This window comes from Triturus cristatus, chromosome 10 (assembly GCF_964204655.1).
Source record: "Triturus cristatus chromosome 10, aTriCri1.1, whole genome shotgun sequence".
NCBI classification, from domain to species: Eukaryota; Metazoa; Chordata; class Amphibia; order Caudata; family Salamandridae; genus Triturus; species Triturus cristatus.
This window is the reverse complement of record NC_140593.1, coordinates 896,203,849-896,227,716: the sequence shown is the minus strand read 5'-3', so window position 1 is coordinate 896,227,716 and position 23,868 is coordinate 896,203,849. Positions and strand designations below refer to the sequence as shown.

At 46.7% G+C, this 23,868-nt stretch overlaps 1 protein-coding gene across 4 annotated transcripts in view; it reads left to right on the top strand.

Moving 5' to 3' along the window:
* The window catches only part of SMARCC1 (SWI/SNF related BAF chromatin remodeling complex subunit C1), a 958,790-nt gene that overhangs the window by 212,377 nt on the left and 722,545 nt on the right, over window positions 1-23,868 (top strand). For all 4 annotated transcript variants that reach the window (XM_085628643.1, XM_085628641.1, XM_085628642.1 and 1 more), the window contains exons 10-11: window positions 8,229-8,347; window positions 10,664-10,788. In XM_085628643.1, coding sequence (XP_085484769.1) covers window positions 8,229-8,347; window positions 10,664-10,788 — 244 coding nt within the window. The remainder of the gene's footprint in view (window positions 1-8,228; window positions 8,348-10,663; window positions 10,789-23,868) is intronic.

Genomic DNA, 23,868 nt, shown 5'->3' with positions numbered 1-23,868 from the left:
CGGTGATAGGATTTGCTTTATTTCTCTGCTTTACACATAGTAGATGTCCTATTTTTAGGACTCGCCTAGGCAGCGCGCATGCGCTACTCTAGGAGATGACATTTAGAAATCGGTCTTCTCCTTTTCAAGCCCACACGCGCTTGTGCTGGCATCAACCTTGCGGGAACGAGCAGCTCCACGCGTGCTAATTGAAAACATATGGCTCTCGTGCCGCCGCTGCCCGCTCCAGCAAGGCGTAGGCCAGCACAAGCACGAGTGCTGCAAACAGCTTCTGCCCCCTTCCTCTTCGTATTCAGAGCCCTCCCCCAACCTCCAAACCCAAATCCAGCTGTCGGTTTTTCACACGTTCTTTTCGCAGCCATCTTGCCGTGACCGAAAATCTTTTACATTTTTTTAAACAAAATTCAGCAGCGAAAAAATTATTAATAGAAAGGTAATTGTAGAATATATATTTATGTTACAGTATATTTCAAAGAAAGGTCATTATAACTGTTGCATGTAATGCTTTTACTACGCAATTTATTTAAAACTAGTAACCTTGCTCGTTCTAGAACTTTCATACAGTTAACGCATTAAATAGAATATTTTCATCATTTGAAGATGGCTGCCATTTTAGTATTTCTTTACCCTGGCTAGTCCTTCCTCGAGCTCTACTGCTCCAGATGGTCACGTGACAACGCTCAGCTGAGCCTGGCTTCAGTGGCAGAAGCCGACCGCTTCCCACAGTGTGCACTCGGTTTGGGATCCTCGTTTCTTCAGACACGGACACACCTCACAGTTTGCCCCGCTCCAAGGCTAGATGTCAGGCAAAGATAGCATCGAAGTCTTCCCCTCCTGGATGTGAGTGCAGCCATCTGCACTCGTTCCACTTTCAGCGGCGAGCGTTTTACCCCAATAATCTATTTTTTATTCTTTATGTGGTCTGCGGCTCCCATTTTCGTACCTTTTTGCCTTAACGGTACCATTGCGTTTCCAGGTTTTTATTATTATTTCTTTATTTCTTTGGTGGGTCCGGGTCACGGGGATTCCCGGGGTGGACGCCATTTTGGCTTGGGCAATTCGATCACTGTGGCGGGCGCCATTTTGAGCGCTACAGCGCTCTGGTTTGCCTCGCAGGACGCCTATTTAAGGCGGATTTCTCTTTGGGACTACCAGACAAGGTACTCTACTCAGCATCTCGACGCTCGCGCTGCTGTTAGCGTTAGCTTTTTAAACGATCCTGTTTTACTCGTTTTGTTGCTTTCTTTTTTCCCCCTGTTTTTAAACTGTTGCTCAGGGTGCTAGTGGGCTGCTAGAGTCCCCCCCCCTCTCACCGCATGTAATTGTTCTTTCACCGCCGCTTTGGTGGGTCCGGGTCACGGGGATTCCCGGGGTGGACGCCATTTTGGCTTGGGCAATTCGATCACTGTGGCGGGCGCCATTTTGAGCGCTACAGCGCTCGGGTTTGCCTCGCAGGACGCCTATTTAAAGCCGCTTCCTCCCGCGCAGCGGTACCGCGCAGTGGGACGCCGTCGCTTAGCCGGAGTCGTGCCTGAGTCCTGCCCGTCTGCGCTCGTCCGCGCTAGGGACGTGCAGGTCGCGCGGGGCCTAGCAGGTGAGTGCGTCCGTTTAGTCAGGCAGTGGGGTTAAGATGATCACATATCCGATTGAAACATTACGGTCTATTGGTACGACCATTTCTAAATGTTCCCAGGTCATCCACCCCTTACGCGGTCCGTTCTGCTGTGCCTGCAAAGGTTTTGCTCTGCCCTCTCCGACTACTATTCGTCAGACGGTAGATGCCGCTAAAGGTCCAAGTACCAGGGTTAATGTGCCGAACGCACTTCGGATATTTAGCCTAAATGCCAGGTCACTGGTATCTCATCATCAAAATGTTTTTGATCTTTTACATGATGAGTCCCCAGACATCCTCGTTATCACCGAAACTTGGCTGCGGGATGACGATGCAGCAGTAATCAATCTTGCTTTTCCACCGGAATACTCTACCTTTACCCTCAATCGCCCCACTAGAGGGGGGGGTATCGCACTTGCAGTGAAATCCAACTTTTCCTGCATTTGGAAGGCTGTGCACCTCGCCGGGTGCGAGAGCGCATCTTTTAAGATTGGGATTAATCCCCAGTATTCAATTTCGGGGTTGGTGGTCTACCGCCCTCCAGGCAATGAAGCTGCATTTAGAGAGGCTTTCCCTGATGCCGTCAGTGCCTTGGCAATAGGGTGCGCCAACTTCTCTATACTGGGAGATCTGAATCTTCATTTGGATAACCAGAAGTCCCCGGCTGTAAGTAATTTCCTCGCGGACCTTGAGGCCCTGCAACTGTTCCAAAGAGTCTCTCATCCAACTCACTCTGGAGGGCATGTATTAGATCCCTTTTTTACAAATCTTACAGAAGCCTCAATCCGCTCCGTATCGCCCCTCGGTTGGACAGACCATTATCTAGTGGATATTCAGGTGGCTTTACCCGATACTTTTCCAACTTCTTTAGCTCGATCAATCCCTAGAAGACATTGGGGCAAGCTCAGGTTAGAGGATCTCCATCTTGCCCTAACGGCTGACCCGCTCGAACTCTCGAGTGATGTTGAATTGGGCTACGATCAGTTCTGTACTTGGATTACCAGGGGGCTGGACCTTTTGATTCCCATTCGGACTAGTAAGATCCGTCCTAAAAAGTCTAACCCCTGGTATGACAGTGCATTACGTGCACTGAAAGGGAACTGCAGGCGTGCCGAGAGAGAATGGCGGAGATCCTACGACACGGCGAAGAAAGCGCTATACTTGGCCTCTATTAAAATCTACCACCGTGCCATCTGTAGGGCTCGCGCGTCGTTCTACTCTCTGGAAATCCGTAATAGCCTTAATCCATCCAAGACTATTTTCAAAGCCCTTAAGGAGCTGTTGTCTAAGCGTTCCATCTCCACAGTCACGGCCTCTATCTCGCACTGTGAAGCATTAGCTTCTTTTTTTCTGGAAAAAGTCCAGAACATCTATCGTGCCTTTCCAAGCTCAGGGCCCGCTCAGCAGACCGTGGTGACTGCCCCTGCGTGCTCGACGCTGGCATCTATTCCGCAACTTTCTTCCGAGGCTTTTGATACTTTGGCTCAGAAGGTCAAATCTGGATCGCCTCTGGATCCGGTATGTCCTGCACTGTTTAGGAACCAGTCTTTTGTGGGGTCTCCTACGGTCTGTTCCTTGATTAATACCTCTTTGGCTACGGGCACGGTACCACCCAAATGGAAGTGTGCTGTGGTTACTCCTATTTTGAAGAAGCCTAGCCTGGACCCTTCGGGACCGGAGAACTACCGGCCCATTTCCTTGCTTCCATGGCCGGCCAAGCTGATGGAAGCCCATGTCAATCAGGTACTTACTGACCATCTAACCCAAGCTAACATTCCGGACGAGACCCAACATGGGTTCCGCGCTGGGCATAGTACGGAGACCGCCCTTCTCGCCATGGTTGAACACCTCCGGTCGGTGCTAGATCAGGGACAGACGGCGGCGCTAGTATTATTAGACCTGAGCGCCGCCTTCGACACGGTCTCGCACCGTATCCTTCTGCACCGCTTGGAAGAGATTGGCGTTATGGGGCCTGCCCTTGAGTGGTTCCGTTCCTTTCTCGTGGACCGGTCCTTTTGCGTCGCCATACCCCCCCATCAGTCCAAATTTCATCCCCTGGACTTGGGAGTACCGCAAGGTTCCTCACTGAGTCCCACTTTATTCAATCTCTATGTGAGACCGCTGGCTGATGTCGTCAAGCAATGGGGCATGTTCATGGTCTCATATGCTGACGACACTCAGCTAGCGGTTACTATCAGTGGGGATACCGATGTGGATGCCCCCAAGTTCCAGAACGGGCTAAGGGCAGTGGCTAGCTGGATGACAGCTAACTGTCTCCAGCTGAACGCTAAGAAGACCGAGGTTATGATCGTCGGGAAAGGAAGGGACCTCTGGGGCGACAGATGGTGGCCGCCGGAACTTGGTGTAGCTCCTACTCCAGTTATGGAGTTGCGTAACTTGGGAGTTTGGCTGGATGCTAATCTCAGTTTTGTGGGGCACACCAAGAGGACCGCGGCGTGTTGCTTTGGTGTCCTTCAGGGCTTAAGGCCTGTCCTTAAGTTCTTCGATCCCCCAACCAGGCAGATGGTAGTGCAGGCTACTGTTCTTTCTCGCCTGGACTATGCCAGCTCGCTCCTGCTAGGGAGTAATCAGGCAGAACTTGTGCGGCTTCAACGCGTGCAAAATGCCGCGGCCAGAGCTATTGTCGGTTTGCCTAGGTTCTGCTCGGCCTCTAGCACTCTCCGAGCTCTACATTGGCTACCGATTAAGTCGCGTATTCATTTTAAAGTTTTATGTTTGGTTTTTAACATTTTGAAAGGTTCTGCTCCCCTGATTCTCTCCAATCTCATTTCCGGCTATGTCCCAGCACGTGTATTAAGATCCTCGGAGCAGGCACTTGCTGTAGTCCCGAGGTTCAGGCTTTGCCGAGCTGGTGGGCGCTCTTTCCGGGTGAAAGCTGCAGCCCTTTGGAATACGCTCCCGTTCCACCTCCGTACAATTAATGACCTTTTGCTTTTCCGGAAATCCTTAAAAACTTTCTTGTTTTGATTCTGCTGCTCCCTGTGGATTTATGTTAGATGTGTTGTACCTTGTCGCGCGCCGGGACGCCCCTTAGCTGGGGCAGCTGTGCGCGTAACAAATGTTACTAACATAACATAACATAACATTTCCTGATGTGTTCGATGCAAGTATTGTCTCAACTGTACCTCAACCTTTAGGGGTCTCAAAAGAGGGTGAGACTGAGTGGTGTGGTTTAGGGTGATGGTCTCAACCAATGGCGATGTCACGATTTTGGAGGCTAAGGGTGGTTTTCAGGCATAGGATCCCACCGACGTCAGTGAGAGTAATTTTGTTTGTTCAGAGACTAAAATGAGTCCGAGAGGGGCAGCGTAAATAAAGAGGTATTTATGCTGCATGGCTCCTGTGCAAAATAAATAAATAACAGATTACAGTTAGCATTCAACGAGGGATAATTAGCACAGAGTGGATTGACCACAGCCATGTCTTTTTGAATGGGAGGAAGTCTGAAATACCTTGCAGATAATGGGGTAGGACTTTTGGTAGTGTTGTTCCTCCTGTGAGGGCCTTCTGGGTCCCTCGAGGGCGGGGGAGAGGGAGGTAGGGAGAGAAAGGGAGAGATTTAGCAAAACAGATATCTTTGAATCAGAAGGTGATATCATCATTCTACACGGCTCAATTGCATTTTTGTTGAAGTTACTTTTAAAAACCCATCATTTACTGTACCTTTACCCTTGAAACAATTCTAGTGGCAAGCTGTTGCTGTCGAGTTTCCACATACTTACATAAACAAGCATTGGCATAGCCAATAGGTCTCGCCATTGGAACCGTATAAGTATTTAGTTATGCAGTACAATATCCTTGGTGCAACAACATCAACTGTTGCATGTCTAAACACTTATAAGGTCTCAAAGGCGAGACCTATTGGCTATGCCAATGCTTGTTTTAAATAGCATGCAGTCTTCCTTTATGAGAACTAATGCCTAAATTAGGTGTGACTTATTAGTATTTTAAAGTAAAGTTATTTCATCATTTCGTCCTGGGTTAACTTTACTTATTTGCATTAGTGTTCATTAAAGGTAAAGTTTAATTAAACCAGAATACTGCTTGTTGACTTTACCCCCTTTTAAAACTTGATTAAAGCAATTTTTTTGGAAGGCGTTTTTGTCGCCATCTGGTGAGGTTGACCCTTACCAGCGCTTGATGTAGTGATGCCTTTGAAGAAGACTGATGTATCCTTAGCCGTTGTTCGGCTTTTCTTTGGGGGCATGCGTTTCTTAAACCGTTTGGTGTGGCCCATGAGTTAAAGTGTAATGGCCAGGTGGTCAACCCATATAAATTATATGAGGGAATAAACTTCGATAGGCGCAACAGGATCACATCAAGGGTGTTCTGACCTCGTGGACTTTCCCCTTAACCCATTGAGGAAGACCCAAATTGCCATGTGTACATTTTAATGATTTGAAAAGTCTTGTACAAATTAGTCATACACCCTAAGGATCTCTGGTTTTCTCAAAATTTATTTGGAATTCTGCTCAATGAGGTTTAAGGGAAGTAAAGTTTGGTTCCCTGGTGAAGGTATGCAAATATTAATAAATGTCTACATATTGGTATACGCTGGTGATTTGGTCTCCCCTCCCCCTGATGCTGTACTAGTGTCCACCCTCACATTAGAAGAGCAAGCTGCAGGTGGAGGTTGGGTCGCTGGGCAGTCGTTCTCACCTGGGTGAAGCCTTCCGGTGAGCCTTCAACGCCGATGTCCTCACCGCTCCGTCACTGCACCCGGCTCCCTCTCGGCGGCTGTGGACTGAGGTGTACTCCAGGACTGCCAGGCGCTGCATTGTACAGGAGCGTTTACATGAATAACATCATGCTATGGGCCACAGAGGCAATTCTGTAGGGTGGGTCTTAGCGGGGGGGGGCAGCAGCCTTAAATTGTGCATTGAGGATCCTATGGCTGCTGTAGCTAGAGACGCTCAAAGTCCCAGTGAGTCCCATAATTGCAACTATTTCATTCAGTGTGAGTAGAGGTGGCAGCCAGCAAGACCAGGGGGAGGAGGTAAGTGGACGCCTGCTGGGTAACCTACTATACTGCTACATTGAAACTGAACTCTACTGCACTGTAACTGTGGACCTGTGCTTGTTTTTAGTGGGTGCCGCATAGTTGCATAGCTGCAAGTCTGCTTGTCAGAAAGCGCCGACCGCCCACTGTAGCACTACTCACTCCGTTCTGCACTTGGCCACACCAAATTACTCATATCTGTACCATAACTCTGCACAGACGTTCGCAGCCGACGCAACCCCCCCCCAACTTTCACTTGCTGCTAAACAGCTCAGGCAACAAACCTTGCCCCAATCCCCCGTCCCGTGATGTGGTGGTACTCGAGTTGTCAAGTTCCCAGCCCTTGTGCTCTGTCTCCCCTTGCACTTAGAATATTAAGGAATAGACCCTAATACTGTAGGTGCATATCTGCTCATGCAGATAGGCCCACACCTGGGATATAGTGCACCCTGGCTTAGGGCTGGTAAGGCCTGCTAGAGGTGCGACTTACCTATATCTTAGGCAGTGCTAGCTGGCATTGCACACAGGCAGTGTGCCATTCCGAATTGGTTATTTTTTCACCTCACAGGGGCATCCCCACTCCAGGGGCAGTGGTATGGTCCTAGGTAGGGGGTTCCAGGGGACCCTCTTCAGCCCCCAGGCCCTAGGTATCCAGGGTACCACTTACTAAAGACTTACACTGGGGCAGAAGTACCAATTTTGGACATGTTTTTAGGGAAAGAGCACTGGTACTGGGAACCAAGACAGCAGGGACCCAGTTCTCTACAGTCAAAGTTGCATCAAAAGCCAGGCAACAAGTGGGGGGTACTGCTACAAAACTCCATTTTCTCACAGTTGGCAAAAGTCTGCCTATTGATTTATTAAATATAATTTACACTGTCCGACTGCAGTGTGGGTTTCTAACGCCACACAGTCTTCTGGAATAGACCCCCTAGAGTGAGAATTTTGTTACTAAACACCTCTACCGTTGGAGTCAAGTGCTTAATGGGATTAGTAGATCATTAAGTTGGCACCCAGACCCCAGTAATCTTTGGAATATTTATATATTCTTTACTACGTTTTGTTAGTTAAAATAGCAAACGCATAAATGATCCTGGTAGCTAGAAAAGATCATAGTTGTCTCATTCGAAATGTGATGTTCCAAGTAGTGTTTTTCCACAGTACTTATTGCTAAAAAGTAAAAGAGCCACCATTTTAACATCAGAAGTAATATTGATGAAAGAGAAACAATAATGGGGGCGAAAGGGGATGGATAACAGAAGAAAAAAACAAATAAATAGCAGCGCAGTTCTCATTTAACTACCCAGGTACAATCCCTTACTCTTAAAGTGGAACCTGTTCTGTAATTTAAGGGAAGTAAGTTTATATATAGTATCCTTTAGCCTCAGGAAGGGTTCTGACATAACTTCTACTACCTCCATATCACTATCTAGTTGTATTTTCGATTTAGTAGGTCCCACAATGATAATTAAGGATGAATCCTTTTTATTGTTAAGCCAATTCCCCCATTTTACGTGACCATGCTATTCAGTAATTTTGAAGTGTTAACAAGGAATACGTTTTGTTCTGCATTCGTAATTTATTATTGTTTGGCAGCCCGCCCGCAGTCCCGAAAGGAAGGACAAGAGGACGTCTGGAAGTGCAAAGAAGAGAAAACGTTCACCCTCTCCACCGCCGACTCCTACTGAATGCAAGAGAAAGAGCGCCAAAAAAGGGTAATGAACCACATTTTTACTGATTTGTTTTCATGTGAAGGTATGTGGATATTTTCTCATTTATGCGCCTTATTATGAACCACAATTGCTCCATTATTACTGTAGTTGTGCAGGTAATGTTCCAGGAGTTGTTCTTTTGTTTTTTTGTTTTTTCAATTTGCTTTTTGTATTTGATGTAATTTATGGGTATTGCCTCTTAAAATGAACATATTGCATCCTTCTCAGTCATAATAGTCTATTAGGTAATTCGAAATTAAATCTGGTTTAAGTGTTTTCTTATACCTTTTTAAAATGAAGGTATTGTTATTGGAGTGGTGTGTTGGTACACTTGTTAGTTGGAACATTTTCATTTTACAAGAATTATTTTCTTTTAAAGCACACATTAAAAATTCAATACTTGTGTAAGAAATGGTGTAAAACAAAAATCATCAGCAGATGTTAGTTATAGCAGTGCGCATTCTGTACCTTGCCACCAAACAATTAACTAGTAAACCAAACAACCCCCGCCTCCAAAAAAGGATTAATTCTAATGGATGTTTCACTAACTAACTCCTCACATACATTGTAAAAGGGACTTCATAAAAAAAAATGATATGAAAGTTGAGGGAGAAACAGTTTTGCTACTATATTGGAACCTGTATAGTGCCCTCTTTATCTTTGTTAAGGCAAAATATGTCCTTTGTGACTTGGTAACTGTGTGTCCTGCCACGTCTAAGTATTCTAAAGTGTTTTTCCTCTGTTTGACTAAATAATTTTACAAACCCTCAAGAAGTACTCCATGTTTCTTTGGTTTTGGCAACCTATTTGCTGTGCTCTGACAGGAGATGCGCAAGTTCCCTCTCAACTTGGCCTAAGAGGTGATTGACAGTAGTGGCTGTGTGATTACAGTCCATGGCACAGGCCGTTTTACCTCTTTTGCTGTTGCAAGACTGTCAGCTCTCTCCAGTAGAGGTCTGTCCAGCTCACATCACTGTGGCCTTACCATCTTCTTGTCTAGGGCATGTATGAAAAAGAGGTGGATCTGTGTTGTGATATGTGTTCATGTGTGGTGATTGGTGGGGTCTTCCTCAGAGTGTTGAGCAAGCTGGTTTTCTTTTTGGTTGGGGTAAGGTAACTGTACATCTCAAAGATAACAGCCTGCAAGTACGCCTTTCCTGTCCCTGTAAAACTATGCATCTGGTGGGTGAGTGATAGTCACCATCCCATTCCCTTTGCCCATGGTAGGTTTTCTCTCCCCGAGTCAAACTAATCCATTACAGATTTGCAGTGCTGATGCCATCCTCCTTGTAAACAAGAGCAGAAGCATGGCAGAGCCAAAAACACATCACATCAGGGACCTATCTGATTTTGAAACAGTTAGAATGAACTTTCACACCCTAACGGTTCTAGCAGTAACTGCATTTGAAGTCTTGTCAGGGTTTAACTCTTAAACACTAGCCCTGCTTGGTCCTGGTTCAATGATTTATGCCTGAGGATTTTTCTGTGACTGGAAAACGTCACCATGACCACTGGTTTTTCAAGATACACGCCCCTAAAGAGTAAAGACACACAGGGGGACCAAATTAATGAGTATTGGTTCACTTTAAAAAACAATTAAGGACCTTATGTTGGAATGGATCGCCATTGCATGTGTTATTTATGGTCTACACCTCCCCCCTACCATCCCACTACCAGCACCATTTCTGCTGACTGACACTAGTAAAACAGAAGGACATTGGTAAGTATCATCTTTGTTGTAGGCCTGGCGGTTTCTGGGTTACAACATTTTGGGAGGGAGGGGCAGGCATGCTGTTTATTCTACCACAGGATAACATCAGTCATACTCCTAGCAGCTTCTGTACTTGTATGTATATCGTAGATTGTACTTTTTATCTGGTTTGTTAGTGTTTTTTGTCTAAAGCTAAGCACAGGCAGAACTTTGAAGTTGGAGAGCGTTATTTACTGTTTCACAGTATGTGGGTCTATTACCCCTTCCAATTCCTTGAATAAGGTGCAGCTTCCCCACCATGCAACCGTGAGAGAGGCAGGTGCTAAAAAATGAGTAACTTGGTTTTCATTTTAAAGGACATTAGTATTGTGGCTCTGGGAAACCAGAGGCAAATGACTACCCAACCAAGATACTACAGTTAAACTGTGACACCCTAGGGTCCCAAGAAAGGTTGCAGCATCTTTATTCAATCAGTTGTTTAGTGTCCCCTTGTGTCATTAGTTCTAGAACTAATTGTATGATGTAGGTTTAGAGGAGAGGGATTTCTGTGGTTGGTGATTATGTGGAGGAGTATAATCTCAAGTAAATCAAATTTTCTCGAAATTCAGTCAAGGTGCGCTCTATGGAAAGAGACGAGGGGTAAAAGAAGAAGATGAGCAAGATGATCTTACTAAGGACATGGAGGATCCAACACCCGTGCCCAACATCGAAGAAGTTGTACTTCCTAAAAATGGTAACTGTTCTTGTGCTCCTGTGAAACCATTTGCCTCTTTCACTCCCTTAAAATCCTTTAACACACTAAACTTAAGGGCAAGTGTTCTACAAAGTTGCTAGTTTTTTTAACTTATTTGATATAGACCAGGCTTCCAGGATTAGAAACTTCTGACCTTCTTGTCCAAGGCCATAAAGTCACCTCCTCTGGGATCGTTTAGCATCCTCCTTGAAACTGGAAATGTAACTACCAATGTGGTCTTTTTTTGTTGTTGAACTTTTCTCTGCCATAGTGTCTAATATTTGTTGCCTCTTTGCCAGCTCTGAAATGGCATAGATCAGCCTTCAACAACTGTGGCCTATTAATAGTCTACATTTTATCATTGATGGGATTCACTCTTGTCTTGTTTTGGTTGATTAACATGCGTTATTTTAGTCTTTGGGGTGAAGAAACTGTTTTTATTTAAATATGACTTACTCTCACTAGTGCTAATACCTTTTCTCCCCAATCACTGGTGTAGTGATTTTTTGGTCTGGCCCAGAGACTGCTTTAGCCGGTTAACGCCTCATGCAATAAAAAAAGAAAAAAAAATGGCCGTACATTTTGTTAAGCCTACTTCATCCACTAGTCTGTTCAGATATCACTACGCCTGCTACAGCATTTAGCATGGAGCAGTGATTCAGCCCAATTCAGCCATTGTCTCTATTGCCCTGCATGTAACGACACGGCCAATTGTGCCTAAAAAGAAGCGCACTTAAGAGGCAGGTCTTTGTAGTCCAGTACTTTAATTTGCCAATGTTTTTGTTTCCATTCTTTTTAAAAAAAATATATTTTTATTTACATTTTATGACATTACACGAGATGTTGTGATCAGTTACAGTCAACATCATTTATATGAAACTAGACACATATGAGAAAGAAGAGAGAGGGGGGGAACAACAAAGGTAAAAGAAAATAACAGTGAAGCAAAAGTACATACTTCCTTATACTTTAAACTAAAAACAATGGCGGACAACGGCCGACACGGTAACCCCACTTTGCTGCTGTGTTCCCTTTGTAATTATATCAACAGTATATCAAAAAAAGTGTGCACATGCAACTCCGGCACCTGCCGTCGTTGGGTGCCAACTGCTAGGCAGAGGAAGAACAAAAGCAAAGTTGGAGTGGTGCACTACTCCAAACAAATAATTGCAATTCTGAGCAGGACCGACGGAAGCATCCTGCACCCCAGAAATACCCATTGCTGGCCCTTACCAGGGAGGCCTTCACTATCACATTAGTTTGTGTTTTTCACACCCTTCCTTGCAACGTACGAGCATACCGGATCAAGTTCGTCCTTTGCACATGAGACTACCTGGGGGATCGGCGGTCTACCTCCCCCCTACAGCCGGACACCGCTCATTGCCCTGAAGAGGTGCATCTTCAAATGAACGAAATGCGTTGGCTGGAACTTTTTACTGTTGGATGACTTTGAAAATAAAGGATTTATTGATACTATACAGCAAGCCTACATGACTTATTGAAATTACTTCTTTGGATTAGTGCACCACTCCAACTTTGCTCTTATACATTAGGCTAGAATCCTGGGCCACACAACCACACACATTTAATAGAATCACATTGGTATTTTGTAATGCACGCCAGTATAAATAAACAGCCGTCGTCTTTGTCGCGTTTACCAACCGCACAATAAGGTAAGTTTATAGAGTAATGGCTGAAAGACAGGGCCACCCCATCCAGTTTTAGGGGAGGAGGTTGTGTATTGTCTCTGCACTGGGGCACAGAGAGGGGGGTTGTAAGTGTTTATAAAGCATCGTGTCCCTAGACTTCAAGTAAGCAAGTAAACATTCCTAGATATCTTTAGGGCGGGACCGTGGTGGCATCAATTCCCAGTAGTGTGACAGTTGGTCTGAGCAGTGTACAGTATCCTGCAGCGTGTCCACCACCTTCGGTGCCAGGCGTCTTCCCAGTTCATGGCTACTCTACGTTTGGCTAAAAGAAACATCATAGTTGTGAGCCTGCGATTATCAGCTGGAACGTCTTTGAAATAGCCCAATATGCCTACCAGTGGGGTGCCATCAATTTTCAAGTTCGTTATCGACTGTATGGTCAGAAATACTTCTTTCCAAAAAGTAGCTACCATTGGGCATTCCCATACTAGGTGGAGAACAGAGGCCCGCAGCGCTGCACACTGGAGACAGCTAGGGTCACAGGTCAGGCCCAGCTTATGCAGCTGTGTTGGGGTGTGATATAATACTTTGTAAGATCTTGAAGTGTATCAGCCATATGCTATAATTAGGTGATGGCATTTCCAGTTGCCCGCAGCAGGATGTCCAATGGGAGTCTGTCAGGTCAGGGCTGATATTCACGTCCCATAGCGCCCTAGCACGGGGGGGGGGGGGGGGTTTCCCTGGAGAATATTGCTGAAAAATGGTATATAGGTGCGTTATCAGTTTACGAGGGGAAGACGTGGGAATATGTTTGAGTGCTTAAAGTGTCTGAGGCTGTACTGGAAAGATTTTGGGAGTGGTGCGACAGGTAGCCCTGATTTGGTAATGTAAGAAGAGGTCTAGCGTGGTGAGTGGGTGAGAGCGATCAGTGATCATTGATTGCAGGAGCATGTCCCTAGGGTATAATCTGAAAAAGTAATGACCCTTAGGTGGCGATCCCTTTGCTTGGCACCTTTATCTTGTAGTGGCGGTAACAGGGAGTTATTGCATGGCGGAATTGAAGGAGCATATAACTGAGTGTACCCTGCCCTCTTCCGTAGGCCATCCATGCCCACCGAACACATTCTACAGTGTCTATTTATGCTCTGGGTGTGGAGCATACAGTGCAGTGGTCAAGGGCCAGGGATCCGCATAGTCCCTTCCCACTACAACGTGGGGGTTGGTAGGGAGTTGGGTGGATCCAGAACTGTAAAAACTGCGCCTAGGTGCATAATGCATAGAGGGTCATATCTGGTGCCCCATCCCTCCTTGAGCGAGAGGCACTGTGAGCATTTCCCAAGAAATGCTGGGTTGGCCACCCGCCCATGTCTGGGTGATTAGCTTAGATCTAAGATGCCGCAGGAAGGTGCTCGTGAGTGGTAAGGGGATGTTGAAAATTAATAGAAAAGGGTAGAGAGCATCGCCATCTTGGTGATTCGGCCGGCCAGCGAGAGAGGCAGTTTAGACCATATGGGAATCCTGTCTTCAATTGCGCTGCCAAAACTGACTGTCCACAGTTCCTGCATGTGGTGGCTGAGCCATATACCCAAATACGTACTGGACCTTCAGCCCACTTCAAAGGGTATTCTGCGCTGAATGGATGTGTGTGATCTGCGAAGGGTGAAAAGTGTGGATTTTGCCCAGTGTATATGTATACCGGAGAGGCCCGAAAAGCGAATCACTTCCTGTGTTATCTGTCAGAACCAGGTTTAAATGTGGATGGCATATATACAGTGTGATGTCTTCTGAAAGGTATGACAATGTGCAGGCGAGGTGGGTTGCTTTGGCGCCCCATAGTTTCACATGCCTAGACACCAACCGATAGTCTATTCTCAACCAGGCATTGTGGTAGGAGGAAATACAACTACCCTCCCACTGTTCCCCCCGAGACCATCTCCATGTGTCAAGTAAATTGTCTTGTATGAGGGTCATGAGCACAGAGGCTGTGCCAGGATGTGGACAGCGCGACAAGCCGGATCGATCATATCTGTCATCCAGTATCACATTGAAGCATACCCCCCCCCCCCCCGCCCCCCCCCCCCGTATCGCCCCAAGGAATGCCCCCGCCCCCATTCTCCACAGCTCAGAGAAAATCTCCAGAGCATCTGTGTCGGGCCCATACTGCTACTAGGATTAATGGCTGTCTGCGTAGCGCGCCTGTCACTATGTTGTATCGATCAGCTCGGTCTACAATAATATCTTTAAGGTGCCATGGTAGTCCGTTGCAGATAAGAATGGCCACTCCTCTAGCATAATTGAAGTATAGCAAGGTATATGTTTCACCACACCATCTCTCTTGCAACCCTGGAGCCCTTCATGATGTGAGGTATAACTCTTGGAGAAAACAAATGTCCTTACAATGGCATACAATATATGCATGTACGAGGCACGATTTACAATAATTATTAAGGCCTCGAATATTCAAGGCATTTTATTGACATCTAGGGTGATTTTTTTTTTTTGTGGTGGGTGTAGCGCTTGTTGGCAGTGGTTGTGTGATGAGATAAGTGCATCGAACAGCATGTATTAAAAGGCATCTCTTGGGAGTACAGAAGGATCTATGGACTTTAAAAAAACAAACAAAAAAAAAAAGACAGTTAGAAGAACCCTCACCCACCCACTCCAACCCTGAGCATGGTTGAGAATTGAAAAACCTCCCAACTCCCCTTTATTTTAACAATCACTATAACGGGGAAACATTCCTGAGGGCAGGACAAGGCCAAACTTACTCCCCTGCCATATAGGCTGGGTGACCGGATGGTGTTAAGAACTCAGCTAGCAACGCGAGGACCATGGTGCTGCTTGCCCGGCGCTAGTCAAAGCAAGTAGTTTCAGTGGAAAACTCGCCAGGTGATCCCCTCGCCTGGGATGATTCTGTCCTTTTTATTGAAAGTATCCTCTGAGAACAATGCAGTGATCTTGTCTGGGAAACCAGTCGCATGGTGAAATGCTTTGCGAATTTGAAGGCCAACTTGACATCTGTAAAGAAGTGTAGTTTACGTGATGCGAAGTTTAGCAGGTTATAGGAGCGCATATGGAATTTCAGCTTTATGAAAAATTCTCTTAGCAGGGATAAATTCTCTTCTGGCGTTTTGATAAGTAATAGTGAAGTCCGGATAAAAGGAAATGGAGTTAGCCTGATCGCTTATGGATTGACGCAAGGCACAATATCGTGTTTCTGTATTAGGAATTCAGTAGGCGTGCCACTATGGGCCGCGCCTGGGGGCCTTGGGCCCAAGGACTGATGCACCTTTTCTACAGTGAAAACCAGCGTCATGGCTTCTCAAAGAAGTCTTAGAGGAGTGACTCCACAAAGCTTACCATGGTGGTGACGGTGGTGGATTCAGCAATGCCTGTGATTCGAAGATTTTGCAGCATAGACGTCTTCTAGATTCACATACTGTGCATATTCCCCCATCTAGTGGTTGGAGTCGGAAAGTGCTTTATTTATTTATTTATTTATTCATATTTTCTCTGGATGGTTGTAAAACCTGATCCCTGTGGTCAGGCTACAACCCCCCTTGTGTGTGTGCAAGCTCTCAGATTGTTTCCACCATGGAGATCGGAGGTGCACTGAAGACGTCTGAGAAAACACAGCAGCAGATGCAGGCAAGAAGAAAACACCACCAGAAACTCCGGAGAGATGGGTGGTACCAAGGAAGGTTGCGTGAGGGGGGAAATGTTTGAGAAAACGCGCCTTTTTTGGCGCTGTTCACTTGGTTCCTCATGCATCAGAGCAAGTAAATTTTTCACAGGCAGAATACAGTCTCCAGGTATTTAAGGGGGTTTTCTGCAAGGAGCTGATGGTTCATCCGAAAACAAGGTAAGAATTTGCTCCTTTATATATAATATATGAGCAATGCACAGCTAAATGTCCCCAGGTACTAGCATGAAAACTTGAAATAAAGCGGCACAGTCGCTTTTTTCACTACAAGGTTGGAAAAATCCAACACATCTACCATGCGGCACCTAAGGCAATGTGTCAATATGTGGTTTAGACACTAAGTGTGTGTTTCTTTAAGTTATTTAAAACGTATTTTCATAGTGTTGCACTACGTTGAAAACACGCAACACATCTACCATACTGCGCCTCGGGTAATGTGTCAATGCGCTGTTTGAAACGGACAACAGTACCTCTTACAGACAGCACAGTGCACAACAAGTCTAGGAACAAATTATTCCTAAATCATCTTTCAGTTCCTAACAAGGTTAGGGCTCCAATGCGCACTAAGCTTACAAGGGGAAGACTAAACCAAGAAAAACAGGGGTGTGTGTGTTTTTTTTTTTTACTGGAAACAGGATTTAAGGGATATTTTGAACAATATCCAGGCTTTCACAGGAGGGTTACCTCCCAAAAATGTTTTTCCCATATCAACGCAGAAAACAGGCAACAAGTCATCAGAAATTATTAGGACTCACAAAAATACAAGCCCTCAATGTTTATTGCAAACAGTAAATATCGGGGCTCAACACTTCTAACGTGGCACCAGATGCAGCTCACGTCTGCAAAATGTGTCTAAGCAAACGGACGGAGGGGTCATAAAAGCCCTCCCCCCATTCCACTTCAAAAGCAAACACTAGGAATTCTTCGGGTCGAGCAAAGAGACCCCTTTTATCTCAAGGAAGCACATTCCTCAAACGCTCTCTACAACAAGCATTTACAATGCAATAGGGCTCGCAGCTGCGAATTTTAGAGCTATTGGCATTGTAAATGGCAATGCCTTTTAAAAATTAAAAGCCATTGTTATTTACAATACCAAAAGAAACACCTATTGCATTGCATAGCGCGTTTCCGTTACTTACATCCTGCAATGTAACCATTGTCTCTGTGCCATGAGTCCTCAAAGAACACTATCACCACTATGATATTCAATCCTGAGAAAATGAAAAGGATCGAGATGGCTTCCAGTGCCACATGTTCCACTGCTCCAATGAAATCACTTCTATATTAAAAACCTTAAAAATGCCCATGTTACAGCAATCTGGTGTGCAGTTTGCCATCTATGTTCACTGTACTGGTGGCATCGTGTATGCATCTTTCATATTAACATTAGTTGCAAAAAAAATCAGATTTCTACAGCAATCTAAGGTTTTTGAGATCATGATTAAATTACGGTATTAAGAGTGACAACGTATAAACAGCGTGACACAACAGAGTAATGCCTATCAAAATCATAGTTTTGCACGTTTAATAGGTAAAAGTGTAATTTGCCTTCAGAGTTATTAAGCGCAATTCGATAATATTGTTCTAGTAAATTAATTTTAATGGATTTGGAGGCTAGATATGTAGATAGACAGACAGATAGATAATGAAACAAATATAGATAATGTATCGACGTTTAATAATTTTGCATAGCCATGTTGGTTAAACTGTCGCCTCACAGCATTCCAGGTGGCCATAAAAGCACCAGGCAGTTCTCCAGATTATAAGGTGGGCTGCAAAGGTTTAACGGAGAGGATGCCAGTGCAGAGACTTGGGGAGCTGATGGGAGCGGCTAGAGAGACCTTGAAGTGCAACAGCTGTGCCTGACCTTTTGAGGAGAGGATCAAGATGCGAATATGAAATAGGCAAACGTTGGCTTAAACTTCTGACCTTTGATTGCCCTTGGACATCTGCCTCGTCCCCTGTCAAGAATGTCTGACAGCTGTCAGTTTGGAAACCGCGCTGCTCAGACGGCCCGATATCTGCGCCGAATAATACTTTAAGCTAACTCTCCTGCGATGTGTGTGCAGCGATGCACGGCTATGCTAACCAATGCTTTGAGCTCAATATTCCACAGAGCAGCCACAAAGTTCACAAAGGTGGGAGCTGCGGCCTATTCCCCTCCTACACTATCTGGCTTTTATCGTCGTGGGGCAATTGGATTTCAAGTGTAACAGAGAGCGCGCAGACAAAGGAAGACTGCTAACTTGAGCTCGTGGGAGAGCCTAGGAAATCTGAGAGATTCATGTGGATGTGCGTTTTCCTGCAACACTTGTCAGACAATAGGCTAAACACGGGCTGCCGTGCACTTATCCCTCTGAGAATTTCCCATTTTAGCCTTGTCGAGAAAGTTGGTCCATTAAAGCTATTCAACGCAGTGTGAATGTCCCCAAGACTGCACCTCGTGCCCTAAGCGACACATCACAGAAGCAGTGTGGCCCATTGAGACCCTAGTGAGCCCACTCATCGCCCGCAATCTTACAGCGACACAAGTTCTCAAAAGTTCGGCATGTTCTTCAGGTCCAACATATCTAGAAACATCGATTACCATACAATTTGAAAGACTCGCCTACCACGCGGTTCAGGCGGACAGATATTTAACCACATAAATGGGGTGGCAGTTATAAATATAACTGTTAAATCCGATTTGGAAACTTTTTTTTAATTAGTCCACTTTAATTCTTCATCTATGGTTACAAAACATTTTTCTTTTACATTAACTTAGGCGCGTGTTTATATTTGCATTGCGCTTTCACTTTCACTTTTAGTGAAACGATGCAAAAATAAACACGCGGCTGAGTGAAAACAGATGGCCCCCTTCTGAAAATAAGAAATTACTTTGCGACAACCGCAGAGCAGATGAGCCAGTCCGGATGGGCCGTCTGAAAAGGAGAAAGGGCAGCAACTACAAAACCCCATTTCCAATGGCAGGCCACCGCTTAGCATAAACAGTGACGCAAACCAATGAAAATGATGGGCGCGGGGCTTCAAGTCCCCTTCTGTAATCTCCTCTCTATATGTCTCGCTGAGCGAGCAGAGCGAGCGCTGCAACGCTAGGCGAGACCTAAAGAGGCAGAACAGAGGAGTGAGGTCCCAGCAACAACGTAGGTCGTTTCTGGGCATTTTCCAGGGCACGCACTTAGAGGTGGGAAAAAATGCAACAGTTTGCATTCTCTATAGCCGTCCAAACATACAATTTCACTGCAAAGCATTTAATGTTTATAAAGCAACAGTACACAACTACCCTATCCTGGTGCCTAAAATACACACTAACACGTGGACCAGAGCTACATTTACCGTTTTGCATAGGTAATAAACTAATAAGGGTACAAAATAAGTACAGTGTTTATGCAAGCGACTTATTTGTCATTAGAGCGCAAAATATTTATTAACAGCTGATGCTATATAACACATGGCACACACAGTTTTAAACAAGCATTTGCAATGCAATAGGTCTCGCAGTTATGAGAGTTTCAGCTATTGGCAGTGTGTGTAGCGCTCTGCACCCTTCTCTCCTACCAGGCGCATTCCTTCCAGACCTGGGCGACCTGCAGCTGTTTGAGGTGGGAGAAGCCGACTGCAGCAGCCACAATAAAACACGTGCCTCTAACTGTTGACTGTAGGAGAACACTGCGCAGTTACTGGAGAACCGAGAATGAATGTGTGTGTTCAAGGCATGTGGGCTGCTGAATTCATATCTGTGCATATCTGTGCATAGATCGCCGCCTAGTGTTGGGTCCGGATGATTGCACATTGTTTTCCTGGAAGAGTCTTCGAAGTATCACGAGATAGGTGGCTCCTCCCCTGGACTACAGTGCGCATGGGCATCCTCTCCATCCTTAGATTGTTTTTTTCCGCCATTGGGTTCGGATGTGCTTATCTTAGCTCAAGTTAGGAAACTTTAGTTTAAGGCCAAAAGGCCTTTAAATCTCGTCGGTACTGTTCCCGTTCGGTATCGACCAGTTTCTTTAGTATTTTAGCACCTTCTTCACGCTTTTCGGATCCGCTTTGGTCCGAACATCGAACTTCGATCGACGATGGAATCGAGGACTCCCTTCAAGAGATGTCCTTTATGCCACGCGAAATACCCACACATCGACGTCCATCCGGTATGCAACAAATGTCTCTCACCGGATCACGATGAGTCGGAATGTATGGCCTGCGCCCGGTTCCGCTCGAAGAAGACTCTCCGGAATCGACGGGCAGCGGGATTGGAGGCACAGCAATCGGCGCCTGCCCCGGCCAACATCTTTAGCACCGTGGACGAAGACGCCGAGAGCGTAGAAGACGTAGACTCCAGCCATGCTTCCGAACACGACTCCCGATCGGAAGACGACGATGAGGTGATCTTTGAGGGTGAAGACGTCGTCTAAGAGGTAGGAGACTACAATGAAGCCCTTGGGGCCGAGGAAGATGGCTCCAGCGAAGAGCTAGGCCAACCCGTCGATACGGAGGCCGAGAGACTAAGTCGTCATAAGGCTCAGGTCGAGGGATCGCCTGCGGGCCTTACCCAAGATCAATCACACGGTTCTTCGGCCCCGCCTCAAGGCCCGGCCTCGAACATTTCACAGGAGCCATTATTATCGAAGACGACTGGATTCCCTTCAGTGAAACCGAAACCGTCCGTCTCACCGGTTCCATCGAAACCGAAAGTGAAACAGGTTGCGATCGGCTCGAAGGCCTCGAAGCCCTCCACTCCTTCGACGCCGGCAAAGGTCATCGGCACCGACCGCGCCAAAAGAGATTTCGGTGCCGAACTCACCGCAACGGGTCCGGGCGCCGAGCCAAAGAAGAAGGCCCTCGGTCCCCACAAGGCGCCCCGGCCTATGGCACCGAAGATTACGGCCCAACCCACCAAGGTCAAGGTGGCCGACCCGTCTGCGTCGACGTCTTAAGACGGCGGCGCCTGCCAAATCATCGACTCCGACGAGCGTCGATACCGCCCTTCGGATCGACGACCCAAAGACTGGAAATAAGTCGGATGCCGCTTCGACGCCTACCTCCAAGGTGCCGATCGGTTCCAAGGCGCCATCTGCGTTCACCTTGCAACAGGTCTCAGCATCGTTGCAACGCATCAGAGACCGGGCAACCCTCCACTCTACGTCGGGTCCCGAAACGCACAAGGCCGCAAAATCACACTCTGCGCCGGCGCACATCACATTTGGATTGCCGCCACCCACGGCGCCGAAAATGTTCGAAATTCGGACACGTGTCCGCCAAACACAGTCCCTATCCACTGGACAAACCGATATCGAGCCTTCACAGGCACACTTTATCGACGCCGACACTGGTAGGTTGATGCTCCGCAAGCGGAAAATCACGCCAGAGAAGGGCTTGGACTCATACAAAATTCCTCTGAAACACAAATTGCCGGCAGGTTCCGAACCAGTGCTTCATGAACACTTTCAACCCTTCCATCAGGATCCGCCGTCCTTTTCACCTACGCATTCAGAGGCAGACGCAGGAGAGGACTATATAGGGGATGATACCACCTACCCTGGGGACTATATAGGGGATGATACCACCTACCCTGGGGATATCGATCCTGATGATCACTTGCAAGACCCAGATCAGGCATGGGATGACCCCACCGACCAGGGTAACGCACCAGATACTCCTGACACGCAGCTTTACAATATAAAGACATCTCCCACAGAGGACACTGCTGCCTTTAATGCCCTCATAGAACGGGCTGCTGCCAATCATGGAGTGGAACTCCATTCTGACACTGTAGAAGAAGACTTCTTAGTGGACACTTTCGCCTCCTCTGAGAAAACCGTCAAAACTCTGCCAATGCTGAAGGGAGTTCTAAAACCTGCAAAAGACATTTTTAAAGAAACAACCAGGGCACGGGTTCTGAACCCCAGAATCGAAAAGAAATACAAGCCTGCACCCGGAGACCCTATGTACATTAGGGGTCAGTTACCTTTAGACTCCATGGTTGTTGCTAATGCTCGCAAACGAGCCCATTCACAAACAACGGGTGATGCTCCTGCCCCCGACAAGGAGTCCAAAGTGCTGGAGACATCAGGCAAAAGGATAGCAGCGCAAGCGGCAAACATCTGGCGCATTGCCAACACACAGGCACTCCTGGCCCGTTATGATAGGTCCCACTACGACACACTAGAATCACTGCTACAACATTTGCCAGATGAATACAAAGAGGCAGCGGAGCTCCTTATCAGAGAGGGACAACTCCTTACCAATGCGTCCATCAAATGCGCACTGGATGCAGCCGACACTGCAGCAAGGGCGATCAACACAAGCGTCATGTTGAGGAGGCACGCATGGTTGAGAAGCTCAGGCTTCAAGCCTGAGATTCAGAACAATATCTTAAATCAACCGGTCAACCCAGACTATTTATTTGGCCCTGAAGTTGACACTACCCTCGAAAAAATTAAGAAAGACACTGAAACTGCAAAATCAATGGGGGCTCTGCAGTCGCAGCAGTTTCGTAGTGGCTCCTTTCGTCGCCCCGGGAATAGAGGAGCAGCTAGAGGTCAGGGCTCCCAGCAGCAGTACAATAAAGGGGGCACACAAAGTAACTATGATAAAACCACCAGAGGTGGCTATCGTGGATCCAGCACCAAAGGCAGATGACGTGGGTACGGCAACACCAGGTCCTCCCCCAAGAACAAACAGTGACGCCTTCTCCCTGCCCCCCGACCACATAACACCTGTCGGGGGGAGACTCCAGCAGTTCCTGTCAGTCTGGAAAACCATCACCACAGACAGGTGGGTCAGGGACATTATCCAGCACGGTTACTGCCTAGAATTAACGTCCACTCCACCCAACATACCGCCAAAGCACCGTCCTATGTCCGTAGAGCACTTGTCATTATTGCAGCAGGAGGTACTAAGTATGCTGCAAAAAGGTGCAATAGAAGTCGTGCCCGTCAACCAACAGGGGACAGGGGTGTACTCTCTGTACTTCTTAATCCCAAAAAAGGACGGATCTCTCAGACCTATACTAGATCTGAGACCCCTCAACCACTACATTCTATCAGAGCATTTCCATATGCTCACCCTACAGCAGGTTCTACCGCTACTCAGTCAGGGAGACTTCCTAGCCACACTGGACTTGAAAGATGCGTATTTCCACATACCCATTCACCCATCGCACAGAAAATATCTCAGGTTCACTATTCAGGGGCATCACTATCAGTTCAAAGTGCTCCCCTTCGGAGTAACGACGGCACCCAGGGTCTTTACCAAGTGCCTAGCAACAGTGGCTGCACATCTACGGAGACAGAACATTCACGTCTTCCCTTACCTGGACGACTGGCTTGTTCAGGCAAAGTCAGCCCAGCAATGTGCCAGCCACACGTCCCTCACCATTCACCTTCTTCACAGTCTGGGATTCTCACTAAATTACCCAAAATCACATCTTCAACCCGCACACGTACGACAGTACCTGGGCGCGACCATAAACACTCTGGCAGCCACAGCTCAGCCAAATTTAGTGAGGATCAACAGCATGCAACTGCTGATCACAAAGTTCAAACCTCAGCACTCCCTTCATGCGCGAGTGTTCATGCAGTTGATAGGCATGATGGCCTCCTGCATCTTCATAGTCCCGCACGCGAGACTACATATGTGCCCGCTTCAGGAGTGCTTGGCACGTCAATGGAATCAGACTCAAGGACAGTTGAAAGACCTAGTGTTGGTGAGCGGTCGGGCATACAACTC